The 27635-nt window shown below is 40.4% G+C and overlaps 1 protein-coding gene across 2 annotated transcripts in view; it reads right to left on the reverse strand.

Moving 5' to 3' along the window:
• Positions 1–1548: 1548 nt before the first annotated feature.
• EMB1974 (NHL domain-containing protein) overlaps positions 1549–27635 on the reverse strand; it is a 92047-nt gene continuing 65960 nt past the window's right edge. For both annotated transcript variants that reach the window (XM_088890725.1, XM_010242813.3), the window contains exons 15-17: positions 11262–11407; positions 9613–9780; positions 1549–1968 (exon numbers count right to left, since the gene is read on the reverse strand). In XM_088890725.1, coding sequence (XP_088746851.1) covers positions 1666–1968; positions 9613–9780; positions 11262–11407 — 617 coding nt within the window. In that variant the 3' untranslated portion in view covers positions 1549–1665. The remainder of the gene's footprint in view (positions 1969–9612; positions 9781–11261; positions 11408–27635) is intronic.

Here is a 27635-nt window from a genome sequence, read left to right on the forward strand (position 1 = left end):
TCTCCCTGTCCCCACATCATCCCTGCCAATGAGGATGAAAATTTCCCCATCTCCGTCCCCACGGGGGGGGGGGAGGGGAATCATCCGCACCCCTGTCTCATTCGGGCCAAATCCCCATGGGGATCGGGAAAGTAGGGAAAATTGCCATCCATTAGTTTGAGAAACAACCCTATCTAAAATTAATATTGTTATTTTTGTATTGTAAAAAAATTATTAAAAATAGTATATAAAATATAGATGATTATTAATCATTATATAAAACAATTATATACTCTTACATATTCTATGATTTATCTTTAACTTAACAAATCTCATGCATCGCACGGGTTCCTACTAGTTTAAATATCGATACGCCTGATACGGTAGGCGTATTAGGTAGTATCATTACTGTTTTTTTTTTTTACTTTTTTTAACCTTTTTTTCGAATCTGGTTCAGAGGGGCCGGTTTAAAGTTTCTCCACCCCCTGAACCTGCTGTCAAAACCCCAATACACCCCCTGTAGGGGTGTACTGGATGCTCCAGATATGATACGTATCAGCCGAAACAAGTCAATACATGTTGATTTTTTTTTAATCTTTCTCTTACCGAACAAAAGAATCCTAATATATTCACCCTTTACACGAGAACTAGCATCTCTACTAATATATTCACCCTTAACACATCAGAAAGAAATTATCAATGCAACAGAAAAAATTAAACAAACTGCCAATCTCTTGCTACCCACTCACGTCATTTAGCATCAATAAAGTTGTGTATAATGAAAAATATTCATTTGAAAATATTTATATAATCCATATTTCCATATTTTTGTGCTGCATGCAAAATGCAAATTAAAACAATGCCTCAATGGGCTTAATTTTCTCTTTCGGGTTTAACACTTATTTTGTTTGTTAACAGATTGATGCCACCAACCCCCATCTTAGTTGAGTCTTCTAATTCTGAAATTAGATTATGCAACCCTCATTTGAAAATATTTATATAATCCATATTTCCATATTTTTGTGCTGCATGCAAAATACAAATTAAAACAATGCCTCAATGGGCTTAATTTTCTCTTTCGGGTTTAACACTTATTTTGTTTGTTAACAGATTGATGCCACCAACCCCCATCTTAGTTGAGTCTTCTAATTCTGAAATTAGATTATGCCTTGTGTTTTCATCATCCTCCTGAACTTCGGGGGGAGATAGAGAGAGAAGGGGGGAGGGTTGGAATGTAGGTGGCCGCTACTCCGGTTTAGTCTGTCCGGTGGTGCCTTCTGATTCTTTGAAATTTGAAGAAAGATGAAGGCTAAAAAAGTCTTTTATGGACAAAAGCTATATTATCCAATTGAAAAACTCAGGGTATGTTTAAGTCAATTGATGAAAATTAGTACCCTAAAAGAAATAAGTAGTTCTCTCTCTCTCTCTCAAACCTTAAATATTATTTCATCAGATTGGGATGTATCAATATAACTTGCAGACCAATGCTAACAGTCTGGTTACGGCAGCTCTAAGAATTTTAAATCAATTTAACACTCCATTGTGAAGTATATATGTTAGAAAACAAAATTAAGCAAAACTACTATTACTTGATTAAAATGAATTTTTCTAATAATTAGGCATATTACACAAAAGTTACATAGAATATAACAGTCAAAAATGATAATTGAAAGCAATAAAAATCAGCTAATCAAGAGACACTTTAACCTCGAGAGAAGAATCGGTTAAGATAACCTCTTTTGATCTATCAGGCACTGGATGGTCGCGACACTCCAACCTTATCCTTAGGTGCAGAGGTCTCATGAAGGTGACATCTCCAAGATCTCTGTCCAACTTTAACATCAGTTGTATTGATGAATCTCTTCCTTTCTTTCCGCTTCTATCATAATTCAAGATATCTAATAATCTTTGTGCTTTATTCTCCTGATTGACTCCAGCAGACATCCAAGCTCTGCTCAGCTTTAAATACAGCACCGCATAAATTATAACCTGAACCAAAATTTCCAATAGATTGCATCAGATCTACATAGCTTCAATAAATAAATAAAGGAACTATATGAAACCTGTTGCGCTGAAAACTCAGAATATTTGCTTATATAAAATAACTAAAGAAATAAATACAGTACATAAAACTAACATGGTTTATATCCAAAAAGAAAACAATTGATACAACATAAACTTATGTGAACCTACCAAAGAAATGTTCAACATGTTTCTTATCGTCTTTTCGTAGGTAGGAGGGAGAGCTAGGGTTAGTATGGGGTTTCTGGGTCAGTATGATTGAAGAGACTACAAAAATGCAACAGCATAGACCAAAACACACCATATGATGATTAGTATGGGGTTTCTGGGTCAATCTAAGAGTTACTGTTTATCATTGTCAGAAAGGAAATCTGGCTGGCCTTACAAAACTCAGCCAGGTTTTGCTTCTATAGGAAGTGCCACCACGAGATGAGCAGGACTTGTTCATGATGTAAAGAAATTCCTAACCATGAGTTTGTCCATACAAACTGAAACAGAATTCATGTAAATGACCACATGTAGGTGGGTCAAGACTTTGTTGATGCTGTGTTATTTTTTTTCTTTTTTTTTTATTTCGATGTGGAACTAAGAAAACTTTATTAATTATTATGTAAAGAATGCTGTACAAAGAGATAAGCCACAGCTTTCCACACCACAGTAATAGTCTAACCCCAGCTTCCATGCTTGGGGGGTCACTTCCAAAATAATTGTTTCCTACCCACTCGTTGTCTTGCAAGCATCAACTTAACTATTAGCTGATCTTGGAGTCCACGTGTAAGTAATTCCCAACTATATCTTCAACTTCTTCATTTCTCAGATCTCATTCCCATTCTGCCATGATTATTCCCCTCCATTTTTTCACCAGCTAGCCAATAATATGTAATCTCCTTCCACTAATGAATTCCTGTGACTTTAACCCTTGTTGGATCACTAACTGTGCTCTAATGGAGTTACCATAACAAATGGGGACCACGAATATAGCCATGATATATCCTTCATGACTTCTAAAAGCACCTCCCACTCCATATTCCCTTGGGTTTCCGAGGCTGCACCCATCAAAGTTCATTTGGACGTAGTTTGGGGAAGGTGATCTCCACACCTTTCTTATTATTCTCCTGGAAGATGAAGAGCTAGCCTCTGTTTGCCAATTCCAAATATTGTCTTGAGTTGTAAACAGAGAGAGATCCAACAACTTTACCCAATGTCCTACCTTACCCAAGATCATTTTATGATGGCTTCCTTAGATTGAAATCTCTCCTTGAAAATTTTAGCATTCCTTTCTTCCCATACACACCAAAGGATAGCAGCTCTTACACATCCCCATAACCATTTATCTCTCTTCTTAGGGGAAGAGAAGAATGGAGAATTGAAAACGCTTTTGACATCCCCTGGATGACTCCACATATAACCAAATAAAGAGAAGAAATATTCCCAAATGGACAAAGTAAAAGGATAGGAGATTAGTAAGTGAAGCATAGTTTCACCACTTGCATGACATAGGAAGCAAATGTCCAGCGAGAGCTACCAACAAGGCTTTGTTAGCACATCAACATGTATATAAAAGAAGAATGAAAAACTGCCTGTGAAGCTAAAATTTCAAACCTCTCATGAATCTTTTATGTCCAACTTGTTCATGGAATGTTAACAAACTTCTGGTACAATCCAAAATAAGAAAGGTGCAAGAAAGAAAATGTTTAGCTGCTTCCAAACTTGTGGTAAAATCCGACTTGTATGATTTGTTTTCCAGAAAAGCAAATACAAAATATGTGAATAAACCTTAATCACATGATAATAATACCATGTTTCTTGCACGAGAAAGAACAGAATGGATGCTGTAGAGAAGATGGGCTGAATGGCCATAGGCTGTTTATCCTTCTTTATCTTTTTATGTTCTTTGCTGTAATGGACCTTAATCTGGGCCCTTATTTTTCTTATGTTATGTTTTTAATTTTATGCCCAACTAGGGGCCTCTCTGTAAATTACTAAAGTTTAACTTAATGAAATGGGATTATGGGTGTAAGAGGAGATTAAGTTTGAAAATCTCTCTCTGAACCCTAGTTGCCGCCACCTTCTTCTTCCTCTTCTCTTTTCTTGAAACCTGATTTCTGTTACTTTCTATTGATTCTCTGCAACATTTTAAACAGTCATTTCATTTCAAAAGGCTGTTTTTCTTCTTGGTATCAGAGCAGGCTTCTTCTCTTTTCACCTCTTTTTTCCCATACACAGTGTATGGAGAACTGAATCGGATGAGTAGTTAAAGAAACCTGTTTCAGCCCAGTTGTTAGTGGTTTTTGGAGAGAAGGGGACTGGTTTTGTCGTCCTCCTGACAGATTCAAGTGTGTTGCCCGAAACCCTAATTTTCTGGATAAATCTGATTGCGGGCTCCATAGGGAGTTTTACCTGGGCGCTCAATGACTGAAAGTCTTCTTATCCTTCATCTTGAAGAACGATTCAAGTGGATTAGTGTTCTGTGAAGTCTACAAGGTGCGGCTGAGATTTCTCTGTTTCTCTCGGGTTCCGAGTGTGACAGAGGTAGCAGGTACAACTGCATAGAGGTTGACTAACAACATAGGTTTTCTTCTATCTTCATTTATTGTTATTTGAAGTTGTCAGAAGTTATTTTTGAAGTATTTTAAGAAGATGAACCCTTCAGAAATTGAAAACAAGCATGTTGCTGAATTCAAACAAGTTCTGGGAGCCTCTGTTGACTCTCTACTGGTTGTGACCACAGTCAAGCTAAATGGAACTAATTATCTAGCTTGGTCACAATCAATAAAAATTCATATCTGCAGTAGAGGCAAATGGGGTTTTATCTCCGGAAGCAAAAAGGCTCCCTCGGAAAATGACCCATCATATGAAAAATGGATTCAAGAAAATTATACTGTTATTGGTTGGCTTGTGAACTCAATGCAACCTCAAATTAGTCAACACTATTTGTGGATGAATTCAGCAAAGGAAATTTGGGATAGTGTTGCTGAAACCTATTCCCAGAAATTAAATGTAGCCAGGGCTTACAAGCTGAGGAGTGATGTGAAGAATTTGAGACAGGGGGAGAAACCTTTAGCTATTTATTTCTCAATACTGAAGTCTCTATGGCAAGAAATTGATTTGATAGAACCTGTAGCCTGGGACACCTCTAATGATGCTGAGACCTACAGGAAACTTGTTGAGAGAAATAGGGTGTTTGAGTTTTTGACAGGGCTGAATCCAGAGTATGACATCACAAAGCAAAATATCTTATCCAAGGATAGTGTTTCATTATCTCAAGCCTATGCCTTGGTAAGTAGTGTAGAAAGCAGGAGACTTGTCCAGATTCAAGGGGCTGGTCTAAATGATCACTTTGCTAATATGGGAGTGAAACCTAAGGGAGTTATAGGAACTGCAAGTGGCTTAGGGAAGAAAGAAATTATTTGTGAGTATTGTAAGAAACCAAAACACACTAAAGGCAAGTGTTGGAAATTGCATCCTGAGCTTCTTCCTCTTCAGTTTCAAAAGGTCTGATAATATGAAGGCAGGGAGTGCCAGTATTGTTGCTGGTCTAGATAGTGACAGATGCCTAACTGAAGAGAAGACTGCTAGTGAGCAGTTAGCAGCTATGAAGGCAGAGTATGAGAAGTTTGGAAGGATGATCAGTCACCTAGAGGGTGTGGCCTCTTCTTCCAACCCTCCAGGAAACTCAACCTCTTCTGCATTTGCTCATTCAGGTACATGGGCTTTTGCCAATCATGCAACTATTTTAGGTAATCGTAGGATCCCTTGGATTATTGATTTTGGTGCTTCTAATCATATGACCAGCCTTTCCACTTTGTTTGTTTCTTATGATTTACTTCCTGGCCGTGACAAAATCACCCTAGCCGATGGCTCTCTCGCCCCTATCTCCAGCAAGTGAACCATCAAGGCTACAAATTCCTTTGTACTTCCTTCTACTCTTCATGTACCCAAGCTAAATACAAATTTGTTATCTGTAAGTAGCCTAACTAAGTCTTTGAACTGTTGTGTAACCTTCTTTCCTTCCTACTGTGTTTTTCAAGATCTGTAGTCTCAGAAAGTGATTGGGAGTGGCCATGAGGCGAATGAAATATATCTGTTGGACACTCCTAGACAAAGCCATGGACAACCTGGAAAAGCTGCTTTTGGATCTACATCTACAGAGCCTATTAGTCAAGTCATGTTATGTCATTTTCGTTTGGGTCATCTTTTTTTTTTCTGCATTAAGTCATTTATTCCCAGAACTATTCAAGGGAATTAGTCTGTCCAGTCTTCATTGTGAGTCTTGTGAGTTGCCAAAACATTGTAGAAGCAGTTATCCTTTAAGTAATAAAAGATCTTCTCCATTCCATATTGTGCAATTTAATGTGTGGGGGCCTTACCACTTACCTTCTATGAGTGGCTACAAATATTTCATCTTGTTCATTGATGATTTTTCATGGTTCACTTGGATAATTTTTATGAAGTCTCGTGATGAAGTTCCTAGACTTGTGAGGCAATTCCATAAATTTGTTCTAACCTAGTTTGATACCAGAATTAAAATTTTCAGATCCGACAATGCAAAAGAATATTTTGAGAAAAACCTAACCTGCTATCTCACTGACTTGGGGGTTATTCACCAAAGCTCCTATGCTAGGACCCCATAACAGAATGGAGTTGCTGAAAGAAAAAATCGGCATATTGTTGAAGTTGTAAGAAGTATCCTATTTGCCTCACATGTCCCTACAAAATTTTGGGGTGATGTTGTTCTCACTGCAATCTTCAACCGTATGCCATCCAAGGTTTTGGGGTTCAAGTCTCCCTTTAGTCTTCTTCATCCGGGCAAGGACCTTTTTCCTATTCCACTCCGTGTCTTTGGCTGCACTTGTTATGTACATATCCCAAGTGTCCAGAGACATAAATTTGAACCAAAAGCCCACAAGTGTATTTTCTTTGGTTATTCCCCCACACAAAAGGGTTATTGTTGTTTTGATCCAAAGACTGGAACTCGGTATGTCTCAATGGATGTCACCTTTGATGAGCTATCTTCCTTTTATGATTCTTCTCAGAGAATTTGTCACAGTTGTTTGCTCTCCCCTTTCCTGTCCCAATTGAGTCTTCTTTTGAGACTCTTCCTCCCTCAAATGAGTCAAAGGAGGATCAATCATTTCATTCTCATTCCAGTGTTCCTATCCCTCCTCCTTTACCTCCTCGTCCTCTTTTTAATCCCAGGTTGTACCAATGGCAGAGAACTAGAAGTGACCAGATTGTTTCCCCTACACCACACGAGCCTCCTGCACTTCTAGCCACAGAAAAGACAATAGGTACTGATACAACCCCTTTGGAGTCATCCTTTCCAGACCTTGATATCCCTATTGCTATTAGGAAAGGAAAAAAGAAATGTACTGCACATTGCATTTCCAAACACCTTTCTTAGAGTTTGTTCTCTCCATATTTTGGCTACATTTCTTCTATTGCTTCTAACCCAATTCCCAGGTCTATGTCAAAAGCTCTTACTATTCCAAAATGGAGGGATGCTATGAGAATAGAAATTGATGCCTTGCACAAGAATGACACTTGGGAAGTGGTTGATTTACCTGAAGGGAATGATCCAGTAGGCTGTAAGTGGATTTTTACCATCAAATATCATGTTGACGGCACCATTGAAAGGTACAAGGCAAGGCTGGTTGCAAAAGGTTATACACAGACATATGGGATTGATTATCTGGAGATCTTTGCTCCTGTTGCCAAGTTGACTTCTTTGAGAGTTCTGCTATCTCTGGCTGCACACTCAGATTGGGCACTTTACCAGTTGGATGTAAAGAATGCATTTCTGAATGGAGAGTTACATGAGGAGGTCTATATGTCTCTTCCTCCAGGGATGTATGAAACAAATATGAAAGGGAAGGTCTGTAAGCTGAAGAAATCTCTTTGTGAAGAGGAGAGGATCCTTGACAATTTATCTAATTGTGTATGTTGATGATATTGTTGTGACTGGTAATGATGTATCAGGGATTAATGATCTCAAATATTTCCTTCATATAGAGTTTGAGATCAAAGATCTGGGGGAATTGAGATACTTTCTTGGCATAGAAGTTGTTCGATCCAAGGATGGGATCCTTATCTCTCAAAGAAAATATGTACTTGACTTGCTCTCTGAAATAGGGAAGATGAGTGCTAGACCAGTTGCTACTCCTATTGATACGAGTCATAAACTCTCTGCTTCAGATGGAATATTGTTGAAAGATACGGGAGTCTTCCAGAGGCTACTTGGGAAACTTCTCTATCTATGCATGACTTGTCCCGACATTGCATATGCTGTCAGTTGCATTAGTTAGTTCATGCATGCTCCCAGGGACACTCACATGGCAGCAGTAGAGCGGATTCTGTGTTATTTGAAGGTTCTCCTGGAAAGGAAATTCTAATTGCTAAGCATGGTCATATGACTCTTGAAGCCTACACAGATGCTAATTGGGCCAAAAATATTGATGATAGAAGATCTACCTTTGGATAAGTAGCTTGGTGGCAGGCAATACAGTCTCTAGAAAAGCAAGAAACAATCAATTGTTGACAGATCTTCAACTGAAGTTGAATATAGAGCCATGGCTCATGGAATTTTTGAACTACTATAGCTTAGATCCTTGATGGAGGAACTGGGTATTGAGCATGATAAGTCATTGATGTTATACTATGATAATCAGGCTGCCATCAACAATGCTCACAATCCAGTGCAACATGACAAAACCAAACATATTGAAGTTAACAGACACTTCATTCGAGAAACAGTGGCTTCTGGAGAAGTGTGTCTACCTTTCATCACTTCTGAAGGACAATTAGCTGATTTCCTCACCAAGGGCATTCCCAAGGCTAAACTTCAGCATGATACTGGCAAGCTTAGCATGATTGACATCTATGCTCAGCTTGAGGGGAAGTGTAGAGAAGATGGGCCAAATGGCCCATAGGCTGTTTATCCTTCTTTATCTTTTTATGTTCTTTGTTGTAATGGGCCTTAATCTGGGCCCTTATTTTTCTCATGTTATGTTTTTAATTTTATGCCCAACCAAGGGCCTCTCTATAAATTACTAAAGTTTAACTTAATGAAATGGGATTAGGGGTGTAAGAGGAGATTATGTTTGAAATTCTCTCTCTGAACCCTAGTTGCCACCACCTTCTTCCTCCTCTTTTCTTGAAACCTGATTTCTGCTACTTTCTATTGATTCTCTGCAACATTCTAAACAGTCCTTTCATTTCAAAAGGCAGTTTTTCTTCTGATACCATGTTTTATTTGTTAAATACAATATATGCAAATGGAATATGTCTACTTCCATTTGAGAGGATTACCAGGCTGACAAATAGACATAAAAGAAGGTTAAGTTGTATAAAAAACAAATCTTACCTTCTAAAACCCTCATTACAGCTACGATTTATATAAAAAAAAGATGGTGCAGGCTTCTTTCAAGGTATAGGCAATGGAGAAGACCTTCTCCAGATAAAGTCCATTTGTCTTCCATTTGGATTTCTCTTACTCATATTTCATTGACAGGATTGAAAAGAATGTAACTGGGATAATCATCAATCCTCAGTGATGATTTAGTTGCTTCTGAAACACTGCAATTATTGAGGAAATTACATGGATAAGCATACCTCGCTTGTTCCTGGACTAATATTGACGGCAGAATCAATGTGCACTACTTTCTCATCTTGAAAATTTCTATCTGAAGAATCAGTTTCCTCTTGGATGTTTGATTCTGAACCAGGTTCTGAAAATGCTAGGTTATCCAACTCATCAAACCACTGTTGAGCAACACCTACCTGCAGCCACACAAGAACTGAACTCTTCAGAATCACATATATTTATATGTAAAAACTCTTGGATACCTCTTCTTATATACAAGGTGGGACAGTGCTGCCAGTCAGCTTGCCTGACATGAAGAATTTCACAACCCAACCAAACCCAAGTTGCAGTCTACGGCAGGGAGCATCCCTAATTTTATTTTGTAATGTCTAATATGGCCTTCTCATGGATCCCACCATGTCTATTGGGTGAGGTATCTAAGAGTTGCATAACGTTGTTTGCTAGAATTCTGTATCTGTAGTATAATAGAGAGAAGGGTGGGAGGTGAGGAGTCCTCTCAATTCTGTGCTTGCAGGACCTTTCTCCTCTCCCTTCTGGCATATCTCATATATTTATTTTAGAAATTAAAAAAAAAATGCAAATGACCACAATAACCTATGGTTAAAAACCACCTCCTCCTTGGTCCTGGTCAGGTTGGTCAGGTTAGATATTAGAAAGTCTTCTTACTCATGTTTATGCACTTCTATATATATTTACACTGTATACAGAACCACTACAAACATAATACAATGTATACAGATTCTATGTAGTCAGGAAAAAGGATACATGTATATGCATAGCAAACATAATATATTTATTTTAATACATGTTTGAGCATGAGTGTCAACCTGATCAAACATATATACATATGTTGTAAATATACTCTAAGTGTACATAATAATGTAAATATATAGCATATACACACAATATATAAATATCTAGGGAACCACATTAGCAAGCAAGACCCGTCATTTCATTTCTTCAATTTAATTCTTTTTTCAAATGAATTCATCAACAAAAAGTTCTTTCAATTGAAAATTGGATATCGTAGTAACAAGCATAAGGCAAAGTTCATGGTAGGATTCTTAGGGTCTTTTTTTTTGTTTCCATCATTTTTGTTTAGTTTAGTCTTGTATTTATTATCCTTTATTTCACCCCTAAAATCTCATAATTACTTGAATATTGTAATATGGTCATTAAATGATATTTTGCCATTTTTCCTTCAAATTAACTTCTATAGTCTTCTAACATTTTTTATTAGTTGGTATGCACTTATAATTGTTTTCTAAAGCCTCTTACCAAATTTATATTAAACCCTGTGAATCAAATGGGTTTGAGTGCCAGCATATACTTGTAGACACACAGAAATGTATGCACATACATGTGTAGAAGTACTTCAGTCATGCATATTTTGCATAATTGTGCAAATATTTATGTACATAATATGTAACCCAAGCACAAAGCGACATAAATACATATACAAACATGTAATACATTCGTATGTACGTACAAAAAAACACTTATCTACATGCATAGATGCATGAATATGTATGTATGTTGTATGTAAAGCATACACGGATGCACTTCCCATGCACAATAATATGTATATGTAGTTATATCTATATCAGTGTATGTATATATGTACATAAAAGCTCCAAAAAAATGAAAAGGTGGAAACCTTCTCTGAAGATATTGAAACACCATTTGATCCTGAAACTTCAGCAGCAGATCCTCTTGCTTGTCGCCAGATACAGACTTCTTCTAGTGGTGCTGCAAGCTCAGTACCTTCTGGGATATCTACAGTCACCTGAATGTCACACCTACCTGCTTTACCATTAAAAAGCTTAATTAATGTCAATGAAGTACTTTTTACTATGAAGTATGGTAAGTCCAATACATTCTAAAATGAAGCTATAGAGGCATCCATGTCATTTTGGGCATCCCAAAAGTAGAAATCAACCAGCTAGTCTGACCTGGTACACCCAGAATCAGCACCATGGAATGCTTGGTCCAACCTTAAGAGAGGAAAAATATTTCACAAGAAAAATGGAAAAAACCCTAAATCATTGGAATGGCTAAATGAATTAGTATGGATCTATTTGGATGCAAACTTGCTTAATTCACATATTTCTTGTTAAGTTAGACACTCTCAATTGCTTAAAATGAAATGTCCTTGACAAGTATATAATACTTTAAATGTTATACTTGAAATTGTCTTAGATGATTATTTTCAGATAAATGCAGTCTAGCACTCTATAATTCAACATGCAAAGAAACAAGGGAAGGAGAAAGATGAGAAACACAAACCCCTAAAATCTTTTATGTATTAAATTGCAGATTTTCTAAAGAAAAAAAAGTGATGGAGATTTACCTGCAAAGATAAATTCAAGTGATTCTTGGAAAGGATAAGGAATGGAACCTGAAGGATAAATCCAGATAATTTGACCTTCTAGAATCATAAAAACCCAGAAATCATAACTTCTTGCTCTACAAACAAACTGTGAATGTTCCCTAAAGTACCAAGCCCAACAGGATATGACAAGGATATGCCATAGTGTGGACCATTTAATTCTACTTAGATAATTTATCTGCAAAGAACCTTCTCACTAGTCTCATCATCGTCTAAGACTTTTCCCAACAATGTGGGGTTGGCTACATGAATCCTGTTCTGCAGTTCCATTCTGTGCAGTGCCTATCAATTTTTAAATTACGAGCCCTTAAACCATTTCTTACTACAATCCAATGTTCTTTTTGGTCTGCTCCTAGCTCTTCTGGCCTCTTCAACTTGTAACAGAACACTTTTTATGAGTTCCTTAGGTAGTCTTCTCTGCACGTGACCAAACCATCTTAGTCTATTTTTCCCTCATTTTATCACCTGTTGGAGCTAATCCTGGTTTCCTTCTAATGAGTCTACTTCTGACCTATCATTTCTAGTTTTCCACTCATCCATCTTGACATTCACATTTCTGCCACACTCATTTTATGGACATATTGTTTCTCGACTGCCCAACACTCTACTCCATACAACATTGCTGCCCTTACAACCATTTTATGTCAATCAGTCCAGTTGTACACTAGGGTTTTAGCTAAGAAAGAAATAGACAAACAGAATAAAGGGATGTTTGGAATGAATCAACCGCCGCCCCCAAAGAGCCAAATATATATTACTGATATAAGATATGTACAATTACAAGAACGCCCTTACAAGGCACAAGAGAAAAAGAATAAAAAATAAACAAGTTAATGTACAATAGGGACTATAGTAATATAATATACTATACCCTTAATTCCTAATATTTCCACACTCCCCCTCAAACTAATGTGCCGACACAAACATCAATTTGCTAACAAAGAAGAGATGCCTAGATCTAGTCATAGCCTTTGTGAAAATGTCAATTATCTTCATGTCAGAGGCTACATGTGAAAGAGTGATAGAGCCAACAAGAATCAAATCCATGATAAAGTGACAGTCTACTTCAATGTGTTTAGTCCTCTCATGAAATACTAGATTAAAAGCAATTTTGATGGCACTAGTGCTATTAGCATAGAGAGTAGGAGTGGGAACACTAAAACCAAGAGCATATAAAAGAGATTTTAACCAAACGATCTCACTATAAACATAAGACTAGCCCTATACTCCACTTCAATAGATGACTTAGAGACCGTTTGTTGTTTCTTGCACTTAGAAGACCGTTGTTCATAAACCTAACTTTGCATTTAATCCTTCATTTGTTTCATCAATTAATACTATGCCATCAGCAACCAAGAAGCATCATGGGACCTCCTCCAGAATGTGTAGTCAATTCATTGATGATTAGTGCAAATAAATAAGAACTAAATAGTACATACTAAACCTTGGTGGAAATCCCAATGTAACTAGAAACTCTGATGCCTCTCCCACAGCTTTCTGACAAGTCTCTTTTAAGTATAATAATATGCATATTAAATGTATTTCTAAGTTTTACATTTATCAAAAAAAAATGTACTTCTAAGTTTTAGAAACACATCTTTCTACTCTAGGACTACCCAATCGCACTTTTGAGGAAAAGATTACACCCATAGATTTTCCATATCTGATTTCCTCCTGGGTATCTGGCTGGTAGGAGGTTCAAATTCTAGAAGAAGCATTTATGGGCTGAGAGGTTAAGTGTAAGACCATTGAGGGTAATACCTGATGGGCTAATCTTGCATCTGCCCATAGTCCTTGGGTTTTTATAAGGTGGCTTGACCTAGGGACCACTTAGTTTTAAGTGTTGGGCCCATTAAGAGCCCATGGTGATGGGCTCAGGGGTTCACTGTTTCTTACAGTGAATTCGGCCAGGCCTTGTAACAGAGGCTGGGCTGAACGGATGTGGCTGATGTGTAGATCAATGTTTGGGTCCCATGCCATACAAGGATACCCAACTAGGTAGCAGTTTGGAGGATAAGTGAGCACATGGACTTAATGGGTCTGAAGCCCAAATCGAACTAGTTTAATTTGATTAATTAAAGAGAGGCGGTTCTGGGATTTAGATCAGCAGATAGGATAGGGAGTTATCCCTATCCACTCAGAGAGTCCAGATCCAAATAAAGATTTGGATTAGGAAACTCCTAATAAGATTATGAGGGTTGATCTTTATCTGTAGATAAGATAAGGGTCTATCCTTATCTCTTAAAGAGAGTCCAGATCCAAATAAGATTTGGATTAGGAAACTCCTAATAGGATTAGGAGGATCTCTCTTTAAGGTTATAAATAGTAGAAGTTCAGGACTGTTATCAGTCTTGAACCCTAATGGATTTCAGGATCGAAAATAAGAAGAAAGGTAAGAGGAAAGAAGAGGAAGAGGGAGGAGAAGCAGTAGAACACAAGAGTTGAAAGGAGGAGCAGAAGCTTAATGTTCTGCCGCTGCCACTTTAATTAATATTTATAGGTTATGCTCATTACATGGAAAGGACAGATCTGCCCTTAGTCTTTACATAACAAATAGAGCAAAAAATAAGACTGAAATAAATAACAACCGAAACAACTAAATGACCAATAGCTAACCCTAGGCAGACTAGAACATCTTCTACCCTACGAACACAATGGGACCGTAGCTGTGGGGCCCAGATCAATGTTCTCTACACTCCCCCTCAAGTTGGGAATAAATGTTATCATTCCCAACTTGGATAGATCTGCCTCTAGCTTCTTCCGTGGTACAGCTTTGGTGAGGATATCTGCCAGCTGCATGTTGGAGGTGATGTATGGGAGACACACTTCTTGTGATGAGACCCTCTCTCGTACAAAGTGTCGATCAACTTCAATATGTTTAGTCCTGTCATGCTACACTGGGTTGTGTGCTATATTAATAACCGCTTGATTATCACAATACAGCACCAGGGGCTTCTCATACTCAATATCCAACTCCTCAAGTAGTGATCTCAGCCAAAGAATTTCAGCCACTCCATTAGCCATTGACCTGTACTCAGCTTCAGCACTGGATCGGGAGACAACACTCTGTTTCTTACTCCTCCAAGAGACCAGGTTACCTCCCACAAGAACACAATATCCAGAGGTAGATCTTCTGTCATCAACACTCCCAGCCCAATCGGCATCCGTATAGACTTCCACCTTCATGTGGTCATTGTTCTTGAATAGTATACCTCTACCCGGGCATCTCTTCAAGTATGTTAGTATTCTTTCTGCTGCTAGAAGGTGCGTGGTTCTAGGAGAATGCATGTACTAATTGACAACACTAACGGCATAACTGATATCTAGCCGGGTGAGGCATAGATATAGGAGCTTTCCCACTAACTGCTGGAACATAACTTTGTCTTCAAGCAGCTCTCCACTCTCTGCACTAATCCTGTGGTTCTGTTCAATGGGTGTATCTGCAGGTTTGACACCCAGCTTTCCAGTTTCAGCCAAGAGATCTAAAACATATTTCCTCTGAGAGACAAAGATCCCCTGTTTAGATCTAGCAACCTCAATACCCAAAAAATACCGTAGTGTACCCAGATCTTTCACCTCAAACTCTTGTTGAAGGAGTTGTTTGAGGGACTCAATCTCATGGTTGTCATTTCCTATCACCACAATATCATCAACATATACTACAAGTAGTGTCAGTGACGACTCCACCCTCCTGATGAACAGTGTATGATCTGACTGGGCCTGTACATAACCGAACTTCCCAAGGGCTAGTCTGAATCTGTCGAACCAAGCTCTAGGTGACTGCTTCAAACCATACAATGCCTTATTGAGCCGGCAAACCTTCTTACCTGCCTCTGTATCATAGAATCCAGGAGGCAACTGCATGTAAACCTCTTCCTGCAAGTCCCCATTCAGGAAGGCATTCTTAACATCCATTTGGTACAAAGGCCAAGTGTAGCTTGCTGCAAGAGATAATAGAACCCAAGAGATACTGGGGCAAATGTCTCCAAGTAATCTATACCATAAGTCTGAGTGAACCCTTTTGCAACTAGCCGAGCTTTGTACCTCTCAATGGAACCATCTGCATTGTGCTTCACAGTAAATACCCACCTGCATCCAACTGGTTTCTTTCCTTTGGGCAAGTCAACTAGCTCCCAGGTATTATTTTTCAACAGGGCATCCATTTCAACTTGCATTGCACCTCTCCACTCCTGGACTGATAGGGCTTCTTGCACTGTTCTCGGAATAGGGACATCAGCAACAGAGGTGAGATAGGACCTGTAGGAGGGAGATAGGCAATCATAGGACAAAAACTGGGAGATGCAGTGGGTTGTAGATGTGGTGCAATGCTGTTTTCCTTTACGGAGGGCAATGGGAAGGTCAAGGTCATCTACAGAGGGTGAGGTAGCAACAATGGAAGGAGTCTCTGTGGGCCCTGGGACTGTAATATCTGGACTTGGAGCCACAGAAGAGGTTGGAGCTGGCTGGGACTGCTGATGACCGGGATCAACCTGCCTGCATCGCCTGTGATAGACTCTCAACTCCCGATCCCTCTGACCACCCTCGCTACTGCAGCCCTCATCACCAACTGGAATTGGTAAGGGAACAGCCCCAAAAGTATTAACCCTGTCCTCATTGCACTCCCCCTGAAGAAAAGGACCCAAATCTCCACGCTCACTACTCTCCCCCTGAGGAGAGACCCGAGAATAGTAGGGTGTCTCCTCAAAGAAAGTGACATCCATGGATACAAACTTCTTCCCTGAGACAGGATCATAACAACAATAACCCTTTTGAGTTTGTGCATAACCAAGAAAGATGCATTTGGAGGCCTTGGGTTCAAACTTGGAGTGATGAGGACCGAGAAGCTGAACAAAATAGGTACAACCAAATGTCTTGAAGGGAATAGTGAACAACTCCTCATTGGGGTATAGAAGGGAAAATGGAGGTTTCATACCAAGAACCCGGGAAGGAATCCGATTAATAAGATATACCGCCGTAAGGATAGCATCACCCCAGAAGCGAATAGGGACATTGGAGGTAAACATAATACTTCTAGCCACCTCCAAGATGTGCCTATTCTTCCTTTCTGCAACCCCATTCTGCTGAGGTGTATGAGGGCAAGTGCTCTGGTGGATAACCCCATGATTAAGGAGGTACGATGCCAATGGCTTAGCAAAGTATTCCTTTGCATTATCAGATCTAAGCACTTTGATCCTGGCATCAAACTGGGTTAGGATCATTTGGTGGAAGTTTTGGGTCAGGGCAGGCACCTCATCTCATGAACGCATAAGATAAACCCAAGAAAACCGGGTGTGGTCATCAACAAATAACAAAAAATACCTGTACCCACCCATAGAAGGAATGTGATATGGCCCCCAAACATCAGTATGCACAATATCAAAAGAACTATTACTCCTTTTATTACTCAATGAATTAGAGTTTCTACAATGTTTAGCAAACTCACAACTTTCACACTTCAACTGAGATGACTCAACAGACTCAAACAAAGTAGGAAACAGACTCTTCAAGGACCGAAAAGATAAATGACCCAATCGGTTATGCTTTGGCATAACCGAACTCACAACCTGAGAAACAAGTAACTTCTTATCCACTGACTCTTTCCGACAAGAACTCTCCCTGAGCAGATAGATCCAATTCGTCTCATGGCCAGTCCTAATCACCTTCGTCTCCAGGTCTTGAAAAACACATCGGTCAGGAAAGAAAGTTACTGAGCAGTTCAAATGTTTGGTAATACTACTAACGGAAAGGAGGTTAGTATCCAGTTCAGGAACATGCAAGACAGAGGACAAGGATATAGTATCCGACAGTTTGATGTCACCCTTGCCAGAAATAGGGACAAGAGAGCCATCAGCTATAGATACTTTATCCCTACCAGAAGATAAGTAATAAGTAGTAAACAAAGAGGGCAAGCTAGTCATATGGTCAGATGCACCTGAATCTATTACCCAACAAGGTTCAGTAGTACCTGGAGCGGAGGCATGGTAAGCTGAGGCTCGAGTACTTGAGTGTGCAAAGGCCGATGTGGCCAGGGCTGACGATGACTGGTAACTGAGCTGAACTGCCAACTTCCTTCTCCAATTGTATTAGAGCAGCCCAAACTGCAGCTAAGGTCTCTAATGGTGTGCCTCTTGTGCCAAATGAGGATGTTGAATCAGTAGTCATAGCCACATGAGCATTACCCTTTTTATTTCTCAACTTTGTCGGGACCAAATATGGATGCAGCTTCCAACATGTTTCTTTTGTGTGTTTAGGTTTCTTGCAATGCTCACACACCACATCCCTTTTATCTTCCTTCTTTCTGTCCCTCTCTGAATCACCCTCTGTTTTGGGTTTGACAGCTACCAAGGCAGGTGTAAGCGGCTGAGGTTGCATCATGACTTTCCTCCTAGTCTCTTCACTGTGCACTAAGGAGTATGCCTGAGAGAGGGTCACACTATCTCTGGTCAAAATCTGCTGCCTCACAATATCATATTCTGAATTTAGTCCTGCCAGGAACTCAAACACTGTTTGTCTCGATGTGCTTTCTATGTATCTGAGCATCTTTGGGACTCTCCCACTCAAGAGTCTCTAAGTGATCAATCTCATGCCACAGGGACTTCAAGGTAGAGAAGTAGACCGACACCGGTTTCTCTCCTTGTTTAAGGAAATTCACCTCACATTTCAATTCATATGCTCTGACAACATTAAGGGGTTGGGAGTAAGTCTCTTTCATCACATTCCATATCTCCTTGGCTGTCTTTGCCCATAAGTAATTTCGGCTGATATGGGGCTGCATAGAATTACAGAGCCATGTCATAACCAAGTAGTTTTCTTGGACCCACTTGGTATACATAGGGTCTCCCTTGGAAGGTTCTGCCACATCTCCCAAGAGATACCCTACTTTGCCCCTTCCCCCAATAGCCATCATGGCTGATTAGGCCCATTCCAAATAGTTTGATCCATCAAACTTTACGGTTGTAATCTGAAAACCTATCTCAGAACCACCACCATAACTACTGTTCCCAAAACTGCCTTCTGCCGAATTCTTAAACTCCATTTCGGTCAAGAACCAGAAGTCTCAAAATTAGGGTTACTACAGTCAAAACCAGCACTAGGACTACTAGCCACAATCACAAAATCAGTATAGAACCAATCTGTACTCACAATAGATGTGCATGAAACATGTATAAAACTGATCTAAAATCAATAGCCACACACAACAGCAACAGCCCAAACTGTTTTCACCCCTTTAGAAGTGTTTGAAACCCCAAAAGAAAACTGAAAAACAGTTTGAAGAACAATCTGATATGCTGAAGCCAATTTGAGGTTTTAATCAGTCCTAAAAGCCGTACACTCCAGACAGTACCGTACGGATAAGGTTTGTATTAGGGTTAATATGAAACCCTAAAACTGATCAATGTTGAGGAGAACTATTAGGGTTTGCCGTAGGGATAAGATCACAAGGTTCAGTCCAATACTAGGGTTTGCCGCAGGGATAAGACAAAACCCTAGAGAATAGAGAGATAAAACCCTAGAGTGGTTCGGCCACCATTGCTGGATAGGTCCAACCTATCTTCTCTGATATTATTTCTCTCAGAAAATAAAAGACTTACAATAGGATGCAGTTTGCTGCCTACCAAGGTTACCCGAACCCTAGCCTTCTCTGATTCTTCCTAATCACCAACTCGCTACAACTGTGGCACTTCTTCAAACAGCTGCTAATCCTCTGGAGATCTCCAAGAACCAGTCAACGAACTCTGCTTTCTCAGCTTCCAGCCTTAGATGGTTCTCATGTGGTCAGCTGGACTAGACTCACATGAGAAACCCTAGCTCTGATACCAAGTAGAAGTTCAGGACTGTTATCAGTCTTGAACCCTAATGGATTTCAGGATCGAAAATAAGAAGAAAGGTAAGAGGAAAGAAGAGGAAGAGGGAGGAGAAGCAGTAGAACACAAGAGTTGAAAGGAGGAGCAGAAGCTTAATGTTCTGCCGCCGCCACTTCAATTAATATTTATTGGTTATGCTCATTACATGGAAAGGACAGATCTGCCCTTAGTCTTTACATAACAAATAGAGCAAAAAATAAGATTGAAATAAATAACTGAAACAACTAAATGATCAATAGCTAACCCTAGGCAGACTAGAACATCTTCTACCCTACGAACACAGTGGGACCGTAGATGTGGGGCCCACATCAGTGTTCTCTACATAAATAGAGGAGGAGGGTGAACCCCAATTTACCCAAGCTGATTACAGATTCAAGAGAGAAGACAGTTCCAGTAAGACTGACGACATCTTCTGCTCTTACCTTCCTCTATTGCTGCCGCCGTTGCCATTTCGTTCTCCACCAGTAGGAGTGATCAAGAAGTGTTCTTGATATTAGTTTTTGGTGAAAAACTGATCTGAAGTCGTGCTCTCACACCCTCCATCGGATTCTTGCTGAAGAACCACCTGCTGATTCTGCTCCACCCTACGCTGTGTCATCTTCAGTGGGAGCAGTCTTTGGCGTTTTCCTTGGGTGTGAACACCTTCGTTGGGAGTTACTGTTACTCCGTATCAGGTACATCCCTCTCCTACCTTTTGGTTTCAGATCTGGTCCGGTTTAGGGTTCAAGGTTGAACCTTAAAAACACAGTTTTCTAAAACAGGGAATGTGATTCCCATATGGGAGAGAGAAATTTTTGAAATTTCGCCCTACCTACCTGCAGGGTTTGGCTATCCATATGATGGATCTCTCATCCCTTCACCTAGAACGATATGTATCGGTCGATACGGGCTGATACGTGTCGATACTGTTGAGTTGGTCCGGTTTGTTTTTATTTAGTTAGGAAGTTGTTGGGCTTTAGGCCCATTAGTTTATGTTTTTTTAAGTTGTGACTGTTCAGCTTTTAGTAGCCGCCCTACTAAGGGCATCCTTGTAATATCTCATCTTTTTAAGTTAAGTATAAATATAATGAGAGGGGGGCGGCTAGGGTTAATTTCACAATCCTGGTTGACCTCCTACTCTCTTTTTCTTCTCCTTTCTTCTCCTTTCTTCTCTACTACTGAAATCTTCATCTTCCCCCTCTTTCCTTCACAAGAAACTCGACTAAATCTGCAATTAGTGATCTCTACTTGGTATCAGAGCAGGCCGAAGGTTCCTTGAAGTTGTTCTCTCATGCAGCCCTAGATCGGCCGACTGCATGGTGATTTAAGAGGCTGATCGAAGCTCTCAGATAAGCCTAGTTTTTGGATTTTTTTGGTGGATCTGTATGCCCTATAGCTGGTCTAGAGAAAGGGGAAGAGTCATGTTTCTGTTGGACTCTTCAATTTTGACCTAAAAAGTGGTGTCCTAATTTTTTAGGGTTCCTTGGAGTTTTTTGTAAGAGGCGATTCAAGTCCTGCCTGATTTGGAGGTTTCTAGAGGGGGGCGACTACCTCTTCTCTCTCTTCTCTCGTCCCACAGAAAAGGAATCTTTTGTGGGAAGAAAGTTTAGGACACCAGAAAGGTGTTGTTGGTTCCTAAAGGTGTTTTGTTTGATCTTGCTGCAAATTTCAGTTATTTTCTTTACATTATTTGAGAAGCATGGAGGGCCACGGAGTTGAAAATAAGCCCGGGTAGTGAAATGGGACCAGTGGGAGGAGGTGCTGGAGACCCTTTCGGGGCTGGAACCATTACTACAGTTAGGTTGGATGGTGCAAATTACTTAGAATGGTCACAATCTGCAAAGATGGCCATTGGTGCTCGTGGGAAATTAGGGTATATCACTGGTGAAGAGGTGAAACCCGAAACTAGCAACTCCCGGTGGGTACAAGAGAATTATATGGTGATGACTTGGTTGTGTAATTCCATGTTGCCACATATAAGTAAAAATTTTTTATGGGCAAATACAGCTAAGGAAATATGGGATGGTGTTGCAGAAACCTATTCACAGAGGGGGAATGTTGCTAGGGCTTATCAATTAAGAAATCAGATTATTGCTACAAGGCAGGGAGATAGATTTGTTGCAGCCTATTTTTCAGTCCTTAAAACCCTGTGGCAGGAGATTGACCATTTAGAGACATTTGCTTGGGAAACCACTAAGGATGCAGCTACCTATCAGAAACATCTAGAGAAGTATAGGGTTTTTGAATTCCTTGCTAGCCTTAATCCTGAGTATGATATTGCACGACAGCACCTTCTTTCTAGGGATAGTGTTACTCTCTCCCAAGCATATGCCTTTGTGTCAGGGGAGGAGTGCAGGAGAGATATGATGATGAAAAACCTTATTTCTGATCAGTCTGCCATGGTAACTGCTGTGAAACCTAAACAAAGCGGCAGTGATATCAAGAAAGAAGATAAAAAAGATCTGATCTGTGACTATTGTAAGAAGCCTAAACATACAAGAGATACTTCACCCACATCTTGTGCCAACTAGATTGAAAAATAAGAAGGGAAATGCGCACATGGCAGTTACTGGTGACATTCCAGCCCCTCCTACTACAACTGCTCTGGAGTCTGTTGCAACTGCTGCAATAAGGGCCGAACTTTAGAGGTATGGGCTACTTCTAAACCAGAGGTGACGCAACGTGGAAGCAATGAGAAACCGGGCTGGCTATGCAAGCACCGGGCGATCGCTAGCTTCTAACGAAGAGCACCGAATTCTCTAGGAGAGAGAAAAGGTGGCGAAAATTGGAAGAAGAGAACTTGAAGAAATTCTGAAAATATGAAGTATGAATTGATGAATAATTCTGGGAAAATAGCAGTATTTATAATACATTTGGAAATTGTAAAAGAACTAGGAAATAATAACTAGGATAGATCCAAATATCTAATCTGATAGGATCAAATTCTTCTTGGTTTGATCTCCACCGTCCGATCTCCCTAGATGCATGAATCTTGGATTATCTTGCTAATCTTGATGCTTCTTGGAGTCTTACTTGATAATCTTGGAAGAGTCTTGGAAGAGTCTTGCTTTATCTTGCTAATCTTGGATTCTTGGATCCCTTGCTTATCTTGAATTCTTGGATCTTAATTAGACTTATCCTTATCCTAGGAGCTGCCGCCCCTAAGGTTGAGATGGGCCTAGGGATGGGCCTCCATCATTCTCCCCCACTTGGAGAGAACTCGACCCCGAGTCGTGACTAGGATAGGCAAGTGTTATTTCCGGCAGGTACCGATGAAGGTCAGCAACGTTGAAGGTCTTGGATATACCCATATGATCTGGTAAATCCACTACATAGGCATTGTCATTAATCTTCTTCACGATCTTATATGGACCATACTTCCGAGGCTTCAACTTGTTGTAAGTACCTACGAGAATCCTTTCCTTCCTTAAGAAGACCATAACCTCATCACCTACATCAAACACTTGAGGTCGGCGGTGCTTGTCTGCGGCCATCTTGTACTTGGTGTTGGATTGCTCTAGCTTCTGCTTCACAGCCTCTTGGACGGACTGGATTTGTTCTGTCATCTATTCTGCTGAGATACTGGCGCTGGGTACTCTAGGTAGCTCCACTAAATCCAGTGCATGGTTAGGGACCTTCATGTATACGATGGAGAATGGGGATCTTCCTGTAGAACTGTGCACTGCATTGTTATAGGCGAACTCGGCCTGGGCTATGGCGAAGTCCCACTATTTTGGCCTCTCCCGACATATGCTGCGAATTAAATTCCCTAAGGTCAGGTTTACCACTTCTGTCTGTCCATCTGTCTGCAGATGGGCTGTACTGCTGAAATTAAGTGATGAATCAAACAACCTCCACAGGGTCATCCAAAAGTGACTGAGGAACCGTGTGTCACGATCTGATGTGATGGTCTTGGGTACCCCATGCAAGCGGACAATCTCCCTTAAAAATAATTTCGCTGTTGTGGATGCATCTATTGTTTTCTTGCATGGAAGAAAGTGAGCCATTTTTGAGAATCTATCAACCACCACGAAGACGGAGTCCATGTTTCTCTAGGTCTTTGGCAAGCCTAGCACAAAATCCATGGACAGGTCTTCCCAAATAGCAGTAGGAACGGGTAAGGACATGTAGAGACCAGTATTTTGGGTTTGTCCCTTAGCCGTCTGACAAATATAACATCTGCTTACAATAGTGGACACATCCCTTCTTAATTTCGGCCAATAATATCGCCCCTTAACTGCTTCTACTGTTTTATCCCTTCCCAAGTGTCCTGCTAATCCCCCCCATGCAAATCCCTGATGACCTTTTCACGGAGGGAGGTGCAAGGGATACATAGTTGTTCCCCTTTCATAAGGAACCCATCATAAAAAAAGGCGTCTTCTGCTGGCTACTTATTCACACATTTCTCCCATACCTGTTGGAAGTCTTCATCCTGGGCATATAAGTCTTTTAGGCACTCAAAACCCACAATCTCAACACTGAGGGTCTTGATGAGAGCTACACGCCTACTAAGTGCATCAGCCACATTATTTTGCTGTCCTGTCTTATACACAATTTTATATGGGAACTTGTCTAGGAAAGCAGACCATCTGGCATGTAAATCACTTAATTGCTTTTGTCCACTAAGATATTTTAGGGCCTGGTGGTCAGTGTAGAGAACAAATTCTTTTGCAATTAAATAGTGTTCCCATGTCTTCAGGGCTCTAACCACAGCATAGAACTCCTTGTCATAAGTATACCACTTTCTCCTGGCTTCACATAATTTTTCACTGAAGAAAGCAATGGGTCTCGTCTCTTGGGACAATACAGCCCCTATGCCAACTCCACTGGCATCACATTCAACTTCAAATAATTTATTAAAGTCTGGCAAGGCAAGAACAGGAGCAGTACATAATTTTTCTTTTATGAGAGCAAAACTTTGCTCTTGTTCTTCTCCCCATTGAAATTTACCCTTTTTCAAGCATTCAGTAATGGGAGCCATGATTCTACTAAAATTCTTAATAAAGCACCTATAGAAGGTTGCCAACCCATGAAAACGCCTGACATCTGTGACAGTGGATGGGGTCGGCCACTCCCTAATGGCTTTCACTTTTTCTTCATCTACTTTTACACCATCCTTGCTTATAATAAATCCCAGGAATAATAAATTATCACTCATAAAGATGCATTTCTTCAAATTAGCATTTAGTTTATTTTTCCTTGATGTTTTCAGGACCTCCCTAATATGGACGGGTATGGATGGTCGTCCAGGACTGGTCGTCGTAACGCAGTATGGACGGGTGGTCTGTCGTGGTCGTCTCCCTCGATTTGCTGTGGATGTTCCCAGTTCCGTGGAGCAACCTCCCGTAACAAGGTTCGCAGCTGTTCAGCCATCTCTGCCAACTGCTGCTCGATGTTACGTGTGGTTGTATGCTGTTCTTCGATTGCTCTCCAAACAGCTGGAAACCCCTGATCTCCGTCACGGGGTGGGTTGCGACTGCTACCATCTGGGTTGGACATGACTGGGCGAATTCCCTGCTCTGATGCCACCTGACGCAGCGTGGAAGCAATGAGAAACCGGGCTGGCTATGCAAGCACCGGGCGATCGCTAGCTTCTAATGAAGAGCACCGAATTCTCTAGGAGAGAGAAGGTGGCGAAAATTGGAAGAAGAGAACATGAAGAAATTCTGAAAATATGAAGTATGAATTGATGAATAATTCTCGGAAAATAGCAGTATTTATAATACATTTGGAAATTGTAAAAGAACTAGGAAATAATAACTAGGATAGATCCAAATATCTAATCTGATAGGATCGAATTCTTCTTGGTTTGATCTCCACCATCCGATCTCCCTAGTTGCCCCTACAGTCCACAGCAGAATGGTGTTGCAGAAAGGAAGAAGAGACACATTGTTGAGACTGCAAGAAGCATGATGATCACATCTACAGTTCTAGTTCGGTTTTGGGGTGATGCAATTCTCACAGCAATATATCTGATTAACAGGGTGCCATCTCGTATACTAGGATTCAGCACCCCATTCAGTCTTCTTTTTCCTCAAGGGGAGATGTTTCATATTCCTCTCAGGGTGTTTGGGTGTGTCTGCTTTGCACATATCCTTCGTCCTCACCGCTCGAACCTTGATCCCAAGGCAAAGAAGTGTGTCTTCCTTGGATATGCAGAGAATCAGAAAGGGTATTGCTGCTAGGATCCTGTCTCTGGGAGCCGGTATATTACCATGGATGTCACCTTTTTTGAATCCACGTACTTCTTCTCAAAGAATCCTTCTCAGGGGAGTGTTTTGGGGAAGTGAGCCAGCAATCTATTCCTCTCCCAGTTCCAGTCCCTGTGTCTACTCCTGTGCTTGACCACCACCCTGTGGCACCTACCTTGCCACCTACCTTTCCACCTCCTTTGCGTTCTGCTTCTTAGCATTACTTACGGCAGAGACTTCACAAGGGGGTTGATTCCACTATAGCAGAACTCACATCACTTCCTGTTGATTCCTTGGAGACTCCAGATTCGGCTGCCATGGATTTAAGTATTCCTCTTGGTCCCGCTACTGTTTCAGTTCCCATTGATCCTACTAACTCTGTTACAGATAACCTTGATCTCCTTATTGCTCTCAGAAAAGGGAAGAAAGTGTATTGCTCATTGTATTTCACAGTACTTATCCTATAGTGGACTTTCTCCTTCCTACCGTGTTTTTCTCTCATCTCTTGATTCAGTGTCTATACCCAAGGGTGTTAGTGAGGCTCTCTCCAAACCTGAGTGGAAGACAGCTATGCAGGAAGAGATGGCAGCTTTGATTAAGAATCAGACATGAGACATTGTGGATCTACCAGAAAGCAAGGAGACAGTTGGATGCAGATGGGTTTACATAGTAAAATATAAGGCAGATGGAAGTATAGAAAGGTACAAGGCAAGACTTGTTGCAAAAGGGTACACACAGACCTATGGCATTGATTACTTAGAGACCTTTGCGCCAGTTGCAAAGATGACCTCCGTTTGGATACTTCTTTCTCTTGTTGCCTCATACTCTTGGCCCTTGTTTCAACTTGATGTGAAGAATGTTTTCCTAAATGGGGATCTGCAAGAAGAAGTGTATATGGATCTTCCTGCTGGTTTTTACAATGATACTGAAAAGGGAAAGGTATGCAGGCTTAAGAAGTCACTTTATGGCTTGAAACAATCTCCTAGAGCATGGTTTGACAGATTCAGACAAGCCTTGATTGCTTTTGGCTACACTCAGACTCAATCCGATCACACCTTGTTTGTGAAGCGAAGGGGACCTTTGGTGTCAGTCCTAATTGTTTATGTGGATGATATTGTTGTCACCGGGAATGATCTGAGTGAGATTGATGGTCTGAAAAAGAACCTACATAAAGAATTTGAAATTAAGGATCTTGGAGAACTGAGATACTTCTTAGGCATTGAAGTTGCAAGATCAAAACATGGAATTTTTATCTCACAAAGGAAGTATGTCTTGGATCTTCTTCAAGAGACAGGGAAGCTTGGAACAAAGGCAATCAGCACCCCTATTGATCAGAACCATAAAATCAATGCATCAGAAGGTGAACCAGTAAAGGACATTGGGAGATGTCGGAGACTTGTGGGTCGGCTGCTATACTTGTGTATGACAAGACCAGACATCTCCTATGCAGTAAGTGTAGTAAGTCAATACATGCATGCTCCACGAGTCCAGCATTGGGAGGCAGTTGACAAGATTCTTGCTTATCTGAAGGGACACCCGGGCAGAGGCATATTGTTTACTAATCATGGACAGTTGAAACTAGAGGCTTATACAAATGCAGATTGGGC

The sequence above is a fragment of the Nelumbo nucifera genome, chromosome 1 (genome assembly GCF_055504915.1).
Source record: "Nelumbo nucifera cultivar China Antique chromosome 1, China Antique-T2T, whole genome shotgun sequence".
Classification (NCBI taxonomy): Eukaryota; Viridiplantae; Streptophyta; class Magnoliopsida; order Proteales; family Nelumbonaceae; genus Nelumbo; species Nelumbo nucifera.